The 14,376-nt window shown below is 40.1% G+C and overlaps 2 protein-coding genes across 5 annotated transcripts in view; both read right to left on the bottom strand.

The window, feature by feature from the left end:
- LOC133575077 (uncharacterized) overlaps nucleotides 1–950 on the bottom strand; it is a 44,936-nt gene extending 43,986 nt beyond the window's left edge. The window contains exon 1 of the mRNA XM_061927533.2: nucleotides 830–950. The gene's annotated coding sequence lies outside the window, so the exon portion shown is untranslated. The remainder of the gene's footprint in view (nucleotides 1–829) is intronic.
- An 8,605-nt stretch (nucleotides 951–9,555) lies between these two features.
- Nucleotides 9,556–14,376, bottom strand: part of lpar4 (lysophosphatidic acid receptor 4) — a 55,191-nt gene continuing 50,370 nt past the window's right edge. For all 4 annotated transcript variants that reach the window (XM_061927536.2, XM_061927535.2, XM_061927538.2 and 1 more), the window contains 2 exons: nucleotides 12,191–12,936; nucleotides 9,556–10,348 (listed from right to left, as the gene is read on the bottom strand). In XM_061927536.2, the coding sequence (XP_061783520.1) occupies nucleotides 9,860–10,348; nucleotides 12,191–12,766 (1,065 nt within the window). In that variant the 5' untranslated portion in view covers nucleotides 12,767–12,936 and the 3' untranslated portion in view covers nucleotides 9,556–9,859. The remainder of the gene's footprint in view (nucleotides 10,349–12,190; nucleotides 12,937–14,376) is intronic.

The raw sequence follows: 14,376 nt of genomic DNA, 5'->3' as shown, positions 1-14,376 counted from the left end.
AGATACACTTACAATTAGTGCACCAACCCAAAAAACCTCCCTCCCCAATTTACACTCATTCACGCAAAATGATTGTTTCTTTCTGTTATTAATATTCTGGTTCCTACATTATATGTCAATACAGTCTGCAAGAGATACAGTCCGTAAGCACACATGATTGTGCGTGCTGCTGGTCCACTAATAGTACTAACCTTTAACAGTTAATTTTACTCATTTTCATTAATTACTAGTTTCAATGTAACTGTATTTATATTGTTTTACTTTCTTTTTTATTCAAGAAAATGTTTTTAATTTATTTATCTTATTTTATTTTATTTATTTTATTTTAAAGTACCTTATCATCACCATACCTGGTTGTCCAAATTAGGCATAATAATGTGTTAATTCCACGACTGTATATATCGGTTGATATCGGTATCGGTTGATATCGGTATCGGTAATTAAAGAGTTGGACAATATCGGAATATCGGATATCGGCAAAAAGCCATTATCGGACATCCCTAGTAGCAAATGTTCTCAGAACACCTGATAACTGTCTGGATTCAGGACTTTTTTGTACTATTGGTAGGTCTGCCCTGGCTGAGGTCTGCGTTCTCAAGTCCTTTCCTTTTATGTGGCCTTAAAAAGAAAAATAAATCTTCCTTTAAGGTCTCCACTTCGTACAATTACACATTAAATCCCCTCTAAAAACAACACTATTTACTGTATCATAAAAATCAAGCAAGAGAGAAAGTGAGATTCACAACTAATTGACAGGAACGTGATCTCAATTATGCATCCTGAAATGACTTTGCAAAGAATAAAAATACTAGAGTTTTAAGGCCATTACCTTGTGCTTTGTCTTCTTCCTAGTACTGAATGTGCATGAGGATGGCAGGTGTAGGCCAAAGTGTGACCCCCAGCAACGGCTTCACGCTCTTCTGTAAACAACAAACTGTAGTTTCAATGCGCCCCACAAAATCACAAAAAAAACACCACACAGCATCCGTGGGCATGCTGTTGGTGGAGGTTTTTGTGTACATTTGCCACTCCCATGCTCAAGTACAGACATTCAGTTGCTAGGGTGGTGTGAAAAAGGGGAAGTGATTGCTTCACTCACAATTTAATGACACACAGAACCTGCATCAGTAGAGGAAAAACATGCCTACAGAAAGGGAGAGAGCGGCATGCACATGACATATGTTGGTGAAAATATGACACAGTATTACGTATAAACGATCTAATGCTGTAACTGTATCAAATATTCGACATGACAAATATAATAATGCACTTTTTTGATTGCCGATGTCAGAGAGTTGATCATTTTAATGTATATTAATTATTGTGGGGTGCATGTTTTAAATACATCTCATTACAGTGTAAATGTGTCTGCAAAGTTGTTTCTGCAATATGCACATTGTCCTCTAGAGGTAAGTGTTGCACAACATTCTTCATGACAATGTCCAGCCAAATTCTCACCTTGAGCCCTTCAATGAAAATACATGTTTTTTCCTGAACTCCAACTCCTCTTCTTTACTTCCTGCACATTTGTATCATCCTGGCTGCTACCTTTGGCCCCCAAAATCTACTGTTCTACTGTGTGATACTTCCTCAGGGAATGATAACATTGCATTGTCATTGCTTCACAACACTAACACAAACCCACACACAACGTTGCTACCTTTTTCAAGCCTCTTTTTCAACACCTCTTTACAGTGAGATAAATCAAGATCATACAAGCTCTTGGGCGTGCGTGTGCTATGTCGTTTCTTTTTAGCAGAGCTCCAGAGAGGAAGGTTCGGGGGCCGCTTCCATTCCCAAGTAAGGCCATGATTCAGTTCTATGCATGAGTGCATGTTCAAAGTACCTCAGTGCAGCTTGTTTACACATAATATACTGTAAAGCAGGGGTCCCCAAACTTTCTCTCTCTCTCTCTCTCGCTCTCTATCTCTCTCTCTCTCTCTCTCTCTCTCTATATATATATATATATATATATATATATATTGACCAAGCAACCCCCCCCGTACCAAAAAGCCCTTGATGAAAGCGGATACAATTTCACCCTCACCTATGAACCCACGCCAGGAAACCAGCCAAAAAAGAACAGAAAACGAAACGGCATCATCTGGTACAACCCCCCATACAGCAAAAACGTCTCAACGAACATTGGACACAAATTCCTCAACCTGATTGACAAACACTTTCCCAAAGACAACAACCTAAGAAAAGTATTCAACAAGAACAACATCAAATTGAGCTACAGCTGCATGAACAATATACGACAAATCATCTCAAACCACAACAAAACAATTGCAAATGAGCCGTCGACCCCCAGTCAGAACGACTCCAAAACCAACAAAGCATGTAACTGCCGAAAGAAACCTGATTGCCCCCTCAACGGGGGATGCTTACAAACATCAGTTGTCTACCAATCTAAGGTAATACGCAAGGACATTAACACATCTGACACATATGTAGGATTAACCGAGGGTGAATTCAAAACCAGATGGAACAACCACAAGGCTTCTTTCAGGAACAAAAACCTGCGAAATACCACAGAACTCAGCAAACACATTTGGGACCTCAAAGACAATAATGTTGAATATTCAATAACATGGCAAATTCTTGCAGCCAGCACACCTTACAATAGTGGTAATAAAAGATGCAACCTATGCTTGAAAGAGAAACTGTTTATTATCTACCGTCCAGACCTGTCATCCCTCAACAAGCGCAGTGAAATTGTAACAACATGCCGCCATAGACGGAAACACCTCCTAGGTAACACATGAACCAATCACCACGCCCCTAGGCCAGCCTGTACCCACCCACTCTGTGCCCTATATAAACCATGGTATGCGAATGCTCCCATTAAAATCTCCTGACGATTGAGGGTACCCCCCCTCATGAAACAGGCCTGTAGAGATGAAATAGTCTTGTGATTTTTTTCCCCCACACATACATATATATATATATATATATATATAGACTAGACTAGACTTCCTTTTTATAGTCATTCAAATTTGAACTTTACAGTACAGATGAGAACAACATTTTGTTGCAATAGCTCATGGTAGTGCAGGATAAAAGAGCAATAAGGTGCAGGTATAAATAAATGGATTACTGTACGGATACATATATTTCACTTTTGCATATGCATCCAGGTTTATGGATGTATATCATATTGTCTTTATATTCCAGAGAGTTAATCAATTTTTGGGAGGAATTGAGGGGATAATTATGATGCGTTCAAGAGTCTTGCGGCCTGAGGGAATATATATATATATATATATATATATATATATATATATATATATATATATATATATATATATATGTATATATACAGGTAAAATCCAGTAAATTAGAATATTTTGAAAAACTTGATTTATTTCAGTAATTGCATTCAAAAGGTGTAACTTGTACATTATATTTATTCATTGCACACAGACTGACGCATTCAAATGTTTATTTCATTTAATTTTGATGATTTGAAGTGGCAACAAATGAAAATCCAAAATTCCGTGTGTCACAAAATTAGAATATTACTTAAGGCTAATACAAAAAAGGGATTTTTAGAAATGTTGGCCATCACCCAACCATGCAAATTTTGCATTTCCTTTGGAAATCGAGGTCCCAGAGTCTGGAGGAAGACAGGAGAGGCACAGGATCCACGTTGCCTGAAGTCTAGTGTAAAGTTTCCACCATCAGTGATGGTTTGGGGTGCCATGTCATCTGCTGGTGTCGGTCCACTCTGTTTCCTGAGATCCAGGGTCAACGCAGCCGTCTACCAGCAAGTTTTAGAGCACTTCATGCTTCCTGCTGCTGACCTGCTCTATGGAGATGGAGATTTCAAGTTCCAACAGGACTTGGCGCCTGCACACAGCGCAAAATCTACCCGTGCCTGGTTTACGGACCATGGTATTTCTGTTCTAAATTGGCCCGCCAACTCCCCTGACCTTAGCCCCATAGAAAATCTGTGGGGTATTGTGAAAAGGAAGATGCAGAATGCCAGACCCAAAAACGCAGAAGAGTTGAAGGCCACTATCAGAGCAACCTGGGCTCTCATAACACCTGAGCAGTGCCAGAAACTCATCGACTCCATGCCACGCCGCATTAACGCAGTAATTGAGGCAAAAGGAGCTCCAACCAAGTATTGAGTATTGTACATGCTCATATTTTTCATTTTCATACTTTTCAGTTGGCCAACATTTCTAAAAATCCCTTTTTTGTATTAGCCTTAAGTAATATTCTAATTTTGTGACACACGGAATTTTGGATTTTCATTTGTTGCCACTTCAAATCATCAAAATTAAATGAAATAAACATTTGAATGCATCAGTCTGTGTGCAATGAATAAATATAATGTACAAGTTACACCTTTTGAATGCAATTACTGAAATAAATCAAGTTTTTCAAAATATTCTAATTTACTGGCTTTTACCTGTATATATATATATACCGATGCTCGTCTGTGCATCGGTTGGGGACGTCTCTGCGCTGCTGACCCGTCTTCGCTCGGGATGGTCTCCCGCTGGCCCCACTATGGACTGGACTCTCACAATATTATGCTAGATCCACTCGACGTCCATTGCACCGGTCGCCCTAGGGGGGGTACCCACATCTGCGGTCCTCTGTGCAGCCCTTTGAGACACTCGTGATTTAGGGCTATATAAATAAACATTGATCGATTGATTGATTATCCAGCCCACGATGAGTTTGCCAAGTATTAAAATGAGCTGCCTTTTTTTTAAATGAAAGAAACTGCTGTTCTAAATGTGTCCACTGGATGTCACAATAGCAATTCTGTTAGAACTAGCAAGAGGTACAAAGTAAAGCGTGGCTGCGACTCCTCTCCCTCGACCCAAATGAAACTTAAAACCTGCCGTTTTATGTCTTCTGCTTCGAATACATCGTTATTTGGCACCGTTACTCTCCCATAACGTCTCTGTCAAAAATGAGAAAACTAACCTTTTTGAATACTTTTTACCTCCGTTTCTGGACATGACAAAGTAGGTATTTGATACTGAGAAGAGTTCACATTTTGTGTTTTTTGTTCAATCCCAGAAAGACTGACTTAAAATTCAACCCTGGCTTTGTAGCTACACTGAGACTAAGTCTAAGCTCATTGTGTTTTTGAAACTGCACCAATTTCCTCAGACTTTTTAACAAACTTGAAGTGTTTTGTCCAGAGGATTATTTGTTATTTGTACGTTTTCAGAATGTGCTTGTTCTGTTTTTGGCCCAAGTAAATCAAAGAAAATAACTTGGAGCTGTCTTTATTTTTAAGTTATCATGCCATGATTTTACCATTCAGGCCCACTTGGGAATAGATTTTCTTCCATGTGGCCCCTGAGCTAAAATGAGTTTGACACCCCTGATCTACTGGTACATCTCATGTCTTGTCTTTTGACATTGCTCACGTCAAAGGCTCACCGATGTGGAGATGTGTTATTGATGAGGCAGTGGTGCGTCAAAAAAATTGGTCAACCTGATTGTTGTGGTGAAGATAGCGCCAAGACTAGCCGCCATGTTGATTGATTGAAACTTTTATTAGTAGATTGCACAGTACAGTACATATTCCGTACAATTGATCACTAAATGGTAACACCTGAATACGTTTTTCAACTTGTTTAAGTCGGGGTCCACGTAAATCAATTCATGTTGTTAGTATTGTCACTCGTAACCCGAAAAACGGAAATTTCGCTTGATGATTATCTTTATCGATTGCCACAACATAATATAAAATAAGACAAATAATGACAAATAAAAATGTTGGATAATTAAACAATTTAGGCCAACATATTGACACGGATGTGATGACTAAAACTGGACTTTTGTACAAGACTTTGTATACATTATTCCAATAAAACACATGTTAACTGTCCTCCAGGCATGTGAAATGTGAAATGTGTGTTTTTAAACATTTGTTTTCTCGTCAAAATATCACTTTCCCCTTTTTAAAAAACAAATATTTAACAAAAACGACATACACAACATTTTTTCAACGCTCGCCTAACCCGCAGGTATTCGCTGTTCTTCGGGGACAGCATGGCGCTGTTCGGAGAGTGGCCGTTCCTGCAACCTGAGGGTTCCTGGTTCAATCCCCATCTACCAACCTAGTCACGTCTATTGTGTCCTTGAGCAAGACACTTCACCCTTGCTCCTGATGTGTTGTGGTTAGGGCCTTGCATGGCAGCTCCCGCCATCAGTGTGTGAATGTGTGTGTGAATGTGGAAATTGTGTCAAAGCGCTTTGAGTTCCTTGAAGGTAGAAAAGCGCTATACAAGTATAACCCATTTGCCATTCTTGTTGCTTAAGCGTTGCAGGACGGGGAGACGATCAGGATCACTGAAACAAGCTAGCTAGGTCGCTAGCTAGTTAGCTCACTTGTTGTTGCCTCTGTTCGCTCTTAGAGCCACAAAGTTGACGGCTGTCCACTTTGCTGCTAATCATATTTGGATGATTACAATCCAAACACCGTTAGTTCCAAACCGTTCGTAGTTCTATCTAAAGTATTAATTAGTAGCAGTGTTGGGACTAACGCGTTACTGTAACGCCGTTAGTTTCGGCGGTAACTAGTAATCTAACGCGTTATTTTTTATATTCAGTAACTCAGTTACCGTTACCACATGATGCGTTGCTGCGCTATTTTCCGTTATTTTTTATGTAGTATCAGCTAGAAACAGAAGATCTGAGTGTGTTTTATTGGAGCGCTGTGGTGAAAAAGGCGTGCTTTGTGTGGGCGGGGGCGGGGGGGTTGGGTTCCCGCTCCCAGACCGTAGTTGAGGGGCGCAGGAGAGACGTTCCTCCAGGGCCTATGTACTTCGGGGCTAACAACCTTCACTTTACCCGGAAGAGGGTCTTTACAACTGAGGGTGAATGACGAGGCCGGCGGTTTGTTGCAACTTTGTGACTTTATTGGACGCAGCCATCACCAAGCTAGAGTACGCCGTTCCCTCACCTCTCTCGCCCACTCACCTCACATGCTGTCATATCTTAAAGGGCCACACACACACACACACACACACACACACACACACACACACACACACACACACACACACACACACACACAGACACACACACACACGCTACTCTCATAACAACTAACAAGACATCATGGTGAAGCCAGAAGTCGAGTTTCTTAACATGGAGACATTCTCAATACTTTTCTTTTGTCGAGCACAGAGAAAATAACATTTTAGTTAATTGTAAGTTGTGTCTTGGATCAAATATCCTATCTGCTTAAAGTTAAAGTTAAAGTGCCACTATGTTGCAGCTATTTGAAATAGTTTTGTCAATTTGTTCTGGCCTGAAATAAATTGGTCCTTTGAAATATATATTTGTCTTTGTGTGTTGTATGTAGACCACATCGCTTTCTGAGTTCAGTGATGCAAATGCATGTCAAGTTGATCAACAGATTGTATTATTATCCAGTGCAATAACAGTACTGAAATAAAGGCTAAAAGGGCATTAATGGGAGCCTTAAAAAAAAAAGGGGGAAAAAAAGAAGTAACTACATAGTTACTTTTCACAGTAACGCATTACTTTTTGGTGTAAGTAACTGAGTTACTTTTGAAATAAACTAATAACTGTAACTAGTTACTGGTTTTCAGTAACAAACCCAACACTGATTAGTAGCCAGTGAGATGGTATATTTTTGATGTGACAAAATGTAAACAGGGGTCACAACACCATAAGTATATCACCCGAGGAGGCGTGGCTACAGGATAGAGTTGCCAAATGGGAAAAATGTTCTGAGTTCTTTGCATGCATGTTATATAAATTTACATTGCACTTTCAGTGATTATATTAGTCAATTATCTACTAAAAAAAAATAAAATCTGTGGTACGTTATATACAGGTAAAAGCCAGTAAATTAGAATATTTTGAAAAACTTGATTTATTTCAGTAATTGCATTCAAAAGGTGTAACTTTGGACCACTCAGCAGCAGTCCAGCTGGTGTCGGTCCACTCTGTTTCCTGAGATCCAGGGTCAACGCAGCCGTCTACCAGCAAGTTTTAGAGCACTTCATGCTTCCTGCTGCTGACCTGCTCTATGGAGATGGAGATTTCAAGTTCCAACAGGACTTGGCGCCTGCACACAGCGCAAAATCTACCCGTGCCTGGTTTACGGACCATGGTATTTCTGTTCTAAATTGGCCCGCCAACTCCCCTGACCTTAGCCCCATAGAAAATCTGTGGGGTATTGTGAAAAGGAAGATGCAGAATGCCAGACCCAAAAACGCAGAAGAGTTGAAGGCCACTATCAGAGCAACCTGGGCTCTCATAACACCTGAGCAGTGCCAGAAACTCATCGACTCCATGCCACGCCGCATTAACGCAGTAATTGAGGCAAAAGGAGCTCCAACCAAGTATTGAGTATTGTACATGCTCATATTTTTCATTTTCATACTTTTCAGTTGGCCAACATTTCTAAAAATCCCTTTTTTGTATTAGCCTTAAGTAATATTCTAATTTTGTGACACACGGAATTTTGGATTTTCATTTGTTGCCACTTCAAATCATCAAAATTAAATGAAATAAACATTTGAATGCATCAGTCTGTGTGCAATGAATAAATATAATGTACAAGTTACACCTTTTGAATGCAATTACTGAAATAAATCAAGTTTTTCAAAATATTCTAATTTACTGGCTTTTACCTGTAGTGCACGCAACTGTCAAAAAGCCATACGAGGTTAGTAGGTAAAGGTAAATTGCAGGAAAGGTAGTCTTGATTTTCTAAATATTCTATCGGGGCTTGCGTTGCAGCACTTGGTGCTGATAGAAATGTTCCTATTTTTTTTCCTCAATTTTACACTTTTTTTTTTCCTCGAAAGGATTCCCACATCCCTAGTTCACCGATCAATAAAAGCTTTGTTTCAACCTTCAAAACAACCACTTCTCCCTTTTGTTTGTTCTACAAACTGGAAGTGAAGGCGAGTGGAAGCAGTACATTCATCATGATAAGACTTAATACATTGCAATCCATGTCGTCTCAGCAATAGGAAACGCAATCACGGCAAACTGCTGAATCATGCGTTCACTGTTTTTCAACCTTATTATTTGTACTTTTGGGTGATTATTTAGTCAACAGTGTTCAGCCGTACTTTGGAGTGTGTACACATTGTTGTGAGACTTTGAGCAGCTCTGCGGTCTACGGCCAGATTAGGACCGAGAGACCTCATTCAGGAGCAAACAATGGACCATTGCTTCGATCGTAATAAGCATTTGGCCTATGACACGCAAACAGGCCAAGGTCCTCAACGGGATCACACTGTGCCTGCTGAAAACAAGGAGACAACTTCTGAGTTCAAACGTACAACTGTGCTGTCAGAGGGTAGCCCCGGTGGGTTTGACCAAACTAACAAACCGAGAGAAACAGGATATTGAAATAATACCGCAATGAAAGCAAATCAAAACAATGATTTAATGGCTCTAAACTTCAGCACAAGACATATTGTGTCTTCCCACCCCATATTTAATGTATTGTGTTAATAATGGGTGGCACCACAATAAACAATGACAATGTACTGTATTTCATTGCAATTTAAACAATAACATGTAAGTCAGTAAGTTATAAACGTTTAATATACAGTAGTTAAACATCCAGTGCATGAGTGTTGTGCCTGAGTTATTCGAAGAAGTTCCTTGTGTCTGTTTGTGTCCGGTTACAAATTGTTAATAACAAACAGATACATTCCTTTGTTTCCAAGAGGTGGATTAATTGGTAAAGCCCAGACCACACTTCAGGATTTACACCAGGATTTAGCTAATCTGCTCAGTTATGCATTTGTCATTTCCAGGACAAACAATTTTTCAAATCCAAGGTCTCTTAAACCCATTTGTCCTTGTTGCACTCTTCTTCTTCCTCTTATCAAAATTGACTTTCTGATACTTTAATGTCTTTTCCATTCCTGGCCAAAGTGTGCGTGTCTCTTGGGAGTGTGTTTGCCGGGTCCTGGGTCTCAGTGTCGCTGCGGGGAATACTCTCAGGTCGGGAACCGGACCCTTTGCTTCCCAGGGACAAACTTTTTTGGAAGCTCTCCGAGGTAAAGTAGTAGACCACAGGGTCTAAGCAGCAGTTAAGGCTAGCCAGACACAAAGTGATGGGATACAGAGTTCGGGCAAAGCGCTCTACAGAGCAGTTAACCAATGCCTGAGTTCTCACCAGGGCATAGAGGAAGAGGTTGGAGTTATACGGGACAAAACAGATTATGAAGATGCCAAGATGGACCAGAATCATCCTCAGGACACGTCGCTTGCTGTCACAGCCATGGCCAACTGTCACTGGACGACGTAGCGTTCTCAGGACCAGTGAGGAACAAACCAAGTTGGCCAGAAGAGGAAGCAGGAATCCCACAATCTGGAAAGACAGTTAAACATGTAATCATATTTAATATTCGAGATAGCATTACTAGAACTTTTAAAGACAGACACATTTTTCCCCAAACTGTTAGAAAATCCACAACTAGACAGGACATTTCAACACAAAAATCGAGTCAATTTGATTCCGATTCTTGGGGTGACGATTCGATTCAGAAACCATTCTCGATTCAACATGATTCTTAATTCAAACTGATTCTCACTATACATTACTTGGAATACAAATTATAATACAACCATTTAAAAACTGGTTACATGTTACAACAGCTTCTCATGGTTGCTGATATATGATGTATACCCGCAGCTAGTCAGTGCTAAGGTGGCCTAAATAATGCCATCCATCCATTTACCACTGCTTGTCCCTCTTGTGGTGCTGGAGCCTGTCTTTTTAAAAATGCAGTCCTAAAAAAATGATTGAAAATGATGAATCTATTTAGAATCAGATTAAATAATCGTGTTTAGGGTGGGAATCGATATTTTTCAGCACCCCTACTAAGCATACTGAATAGGTGTATTTTTAGATGCTTGAATAGTCAGGATAGTGCATGGTAGGTAGCTAGGTAGGTGGTGGTTTCCATGGTTAGTTGCGTGCCAATACAACTTTTGCACATCCAATGAGATACCGATATTGGATGCTTAAGTATTTCCCGATACCGATACATCAGCACAAATCATGCATACATTTACTATTATGTAGTGTCGAGACTTCATCAAGTGCAATTACCGAGCGAGCAATGGTAGGTATGATAAATCAATACATAATACTGTTATGTTCGGGTCGCATTGCTGCAACGGTTGTTTCCTCACAGATGGAGGAAAGCGGTACAAGCAGCGTGCAGGTAAGAGTCGATTTTATTTCTTGTAGGAAGGGGCAAAAAAATACAAAAGCTCAAAAACGAGGATAGCATGGAGCCAACAAACCAAAACGTTGCCAAGGACGAACAGTGTGAAAGTGAAAAAACTCTCAAGTGTGGCAAAAACAGGAAAAAGTAATTGTTGCGTAAAGCGAACATTGACCGAGCAACTAAAAGCTGGAAAACACCAGAATATAAAGTGGACTAATTAGGAGCTGAAACAAGTGAGGACGCTAATCAACAAATCGAAGGCAGGTGCAAACAATTCGTGTCCATGGCAACCAAAAGTAAACGAAAGGAAAGAAGGTAGAGAACCTAAACAGACTTAAACATGGGAAAAAAGCTACTAAACGTAAATCAAGACATGACCCGGGCGAAGGGTCATGACAAATACTTTACTCTAAGTTGAAGTGGAGTGGTATTTGTTTTTTTTTGGCGACACCTGCTAAGTTCAATAATTCTCTAAGTTAACCTCATGACACTGTTGAATGATGCGGACAAGTTTATTACTGGATACTTTTAACGCACTTCTGCCTTGGAAACTTTGTATAATACTATAATAATTGTATTATTATTACTTGGTTGTATTGACAAATGTCATGTTTTAGACAGCAGTATTGTTCAATTAAGCATACCTACTATGTCTAGCTTGTGTGCTATTTTGTGCTTAGCCGATCTGTAGCTGCTCGCTCCTAGTAGCACATAGCCTACCATGTTTACCTTTTGTAAATGACTTCACTAAAATACATGAAGACCAATCTCATGCTTATTGGAGGAAATTTAGATGTTAACTGGCTGTCGAGCTTTGTACACATCTGCTTTTGCCTGTGATTTTAGATACATGCCTATATCTGATATTTATTTTGCTGATATCTGATATCAATATTGATTCAAGACACCTCTACCGGTAAAGTACTAGTACAAATGATAAAAACGAAATGTTGCGCTAGTGCCATTAGAGCCTTCACCTCAATGAAGATGGTGATTTTTGAAAGGTAGGTCCTCCAGGTGCTCTTAGAGAAGCCCTCAAAACAGGTTGTAGCTCTGTTTGTGCTGTTGATGGTAGAGAAGAAGGTGACGGATATCCCTCCTCCTACAATGGTCAGCCACACAGCCGCGCACACCATCGCGGCGTTCCTGCGCGTGCGGATGGAGCGGGATCGGAAAGGGTAGACTATTGCTAAAAAGCGGTCCACGCTGATGCAGGTGAGAAAGAGCATGCTACCATAGATGTTAGTGATAAAGGCTGTTCCTGATATCTTACACAGTCCATCTCCAAAGGGCCAGTGCCGGTTCACATTGTAGAAGACCTTGAACGGCAGCGTAAAAACAAAGACTAAATCAGATAGCGCTAAATTAGTCATGAACATTGTCGTTTCGTTGCGCATCTTCATGCGGAAGCAGAAGACAAACAGTGCAGCGCAGTTGGTGATGAGACCTAAGACGAAGACCACACTGTAGACCACCGAATACAAGTTGTACTTGAAGGAGTCGTCAATGCCACAGTCCTCCATTCCGGTCTCATTAAGCACCAAACTCGCCATGACGACGGTGAGGAGGTCTTGGAGGAACAAGCTCACACCAGAATGTCGTGGTCCGAAGGAGAGAAGCTGGATATGTCTGGATCGGAAGTGTCAGCAGGGGATCCCCCAGGCAAGCCTTCTCCAAGCCATGGCGGACACATAAATGGAGGCAGTCAGGATGCTCGGCGCTCCTATGGAGGGAAGAGGAAGACGCCCACGTCATTTCCTCACAATAAATGTTCGGACCGCAAAAAGCAGCAAGAACTTCTCTGACAGAGTACACCTTTAAAACACATCATGTGTAGCTAGAGTAATTAATGTAAGTGTAAACTTTTCACCTTACATGTTGTGGCTCCATTTGCAGAGTTTGGAGGGTTTTTTTACATTGTAAGTTAAAACATTAAAACATTTCAATGTCCAATTATTTTCATCTTTAGGTCTAAAGTTTACAAACACTTGTAAAGAACATAACGTCATGGCTGTCTTGAGTTTCCAATAATTTCTACAACTCTTATTTTTTTGTGATAGAGTTATTGGAGCACATACTGGTTGGTCACAAAAAACATTCATGAAGTTTGGTTCTTTTATGAATTTATTATGGGTCTACTGAAAATGTGAGCAAATCTGCTGGGTCAAAAGTATACATACAGCAATGTTAATATTTGGATACATGTCCCTTGGCAAGTTTCACTGCAATAAGGCGCTTTTGGTAGCCATCCACAAGCTTCTGGTTGAATTTTTGACCACTTATTTAATTTACACATTGCTTCAGTGATACACCCCCCATAAGCTCTTGTAAATTATTCCCAGAGCAAAACATATTTGTGTCATTTGCAAATAGAACCGATTTCAATATGATTAGAAGTGTGAGGGGAGAACCGCAGCTATAAGAGGATAGACGATAAACACACCTCAGCTAAATCCACTCAGCTTAGTGTAGGTTCTCTCACAACCATAAAAGTACATACAGACATGCTTTTGTTCTGAAACAACAACAAAAACCGCTTGGATGCCTTGCAGTTTGGGAAGGTTCCTTATTCTCTTCCTGCATGACACATTACCACGTTTTAAAAATAATTTGATGAGTTTGGTATGGAATAAATTGAGCAGAATTCTGATCTCACGCCAATCAAACACTTTTGAACGAACTAAAACAAGGATGGTGAGCTAGTAAGCCTTCTCTCAGATCCAAAATCAGTAAATTGTGATACACCAATGTCCTTATGAATAAATAGACACAAATTGTGATTAACCACATGTTAAAAAATGGGGTCTGCAAAAATTTTGTACAGATCTACTCAAGGTTTGCATGTATTAAACCACTACAAACTTGATAGCGCAGACAAAGCTGATCTACCAAGTGCACAGAGGATTGGGTCTCTTAAGTCGCCAAAATAAGGAGCGCAATCCATTTAGCGTGTCGGTCTTCATGAATATGCAGAATATATGCTGATTCTCAGAATGCACACAAATATAAGTATTTGCCACACGCAGTGTGATTTATCAAAACTAAAACTGTACTGCGTCCGCTGTTCTGTCTTTATTCAGTAGGTCAAAAAATAATGTGCAAACTGGAAATTGCACAGAAATAGCTGTGGGAAAGGTGGCGATCGTGCTGCAACTCTGTATGC

The sequence above is a fragment of the Nerophis lumbriciformis genome, linkage group LG35 (genome assembly GCF_033978685.3).
Source record: "Nerophis lumbriciformis linkage group LG35, RoL_Nlum_v2.1, whole genome shotgun sequence".
NCBI classification, from domain to species: domain Eukaryota; kingdom Metazoa; phylum Chordata; class Actinopteri; order Syngnathiformes; family Syngnathidae; genus Nerophis; species Nerophis lumbriciformis.
This window is presented reverse-complemented; position numbering and strand designations above follow the sequence as displayed.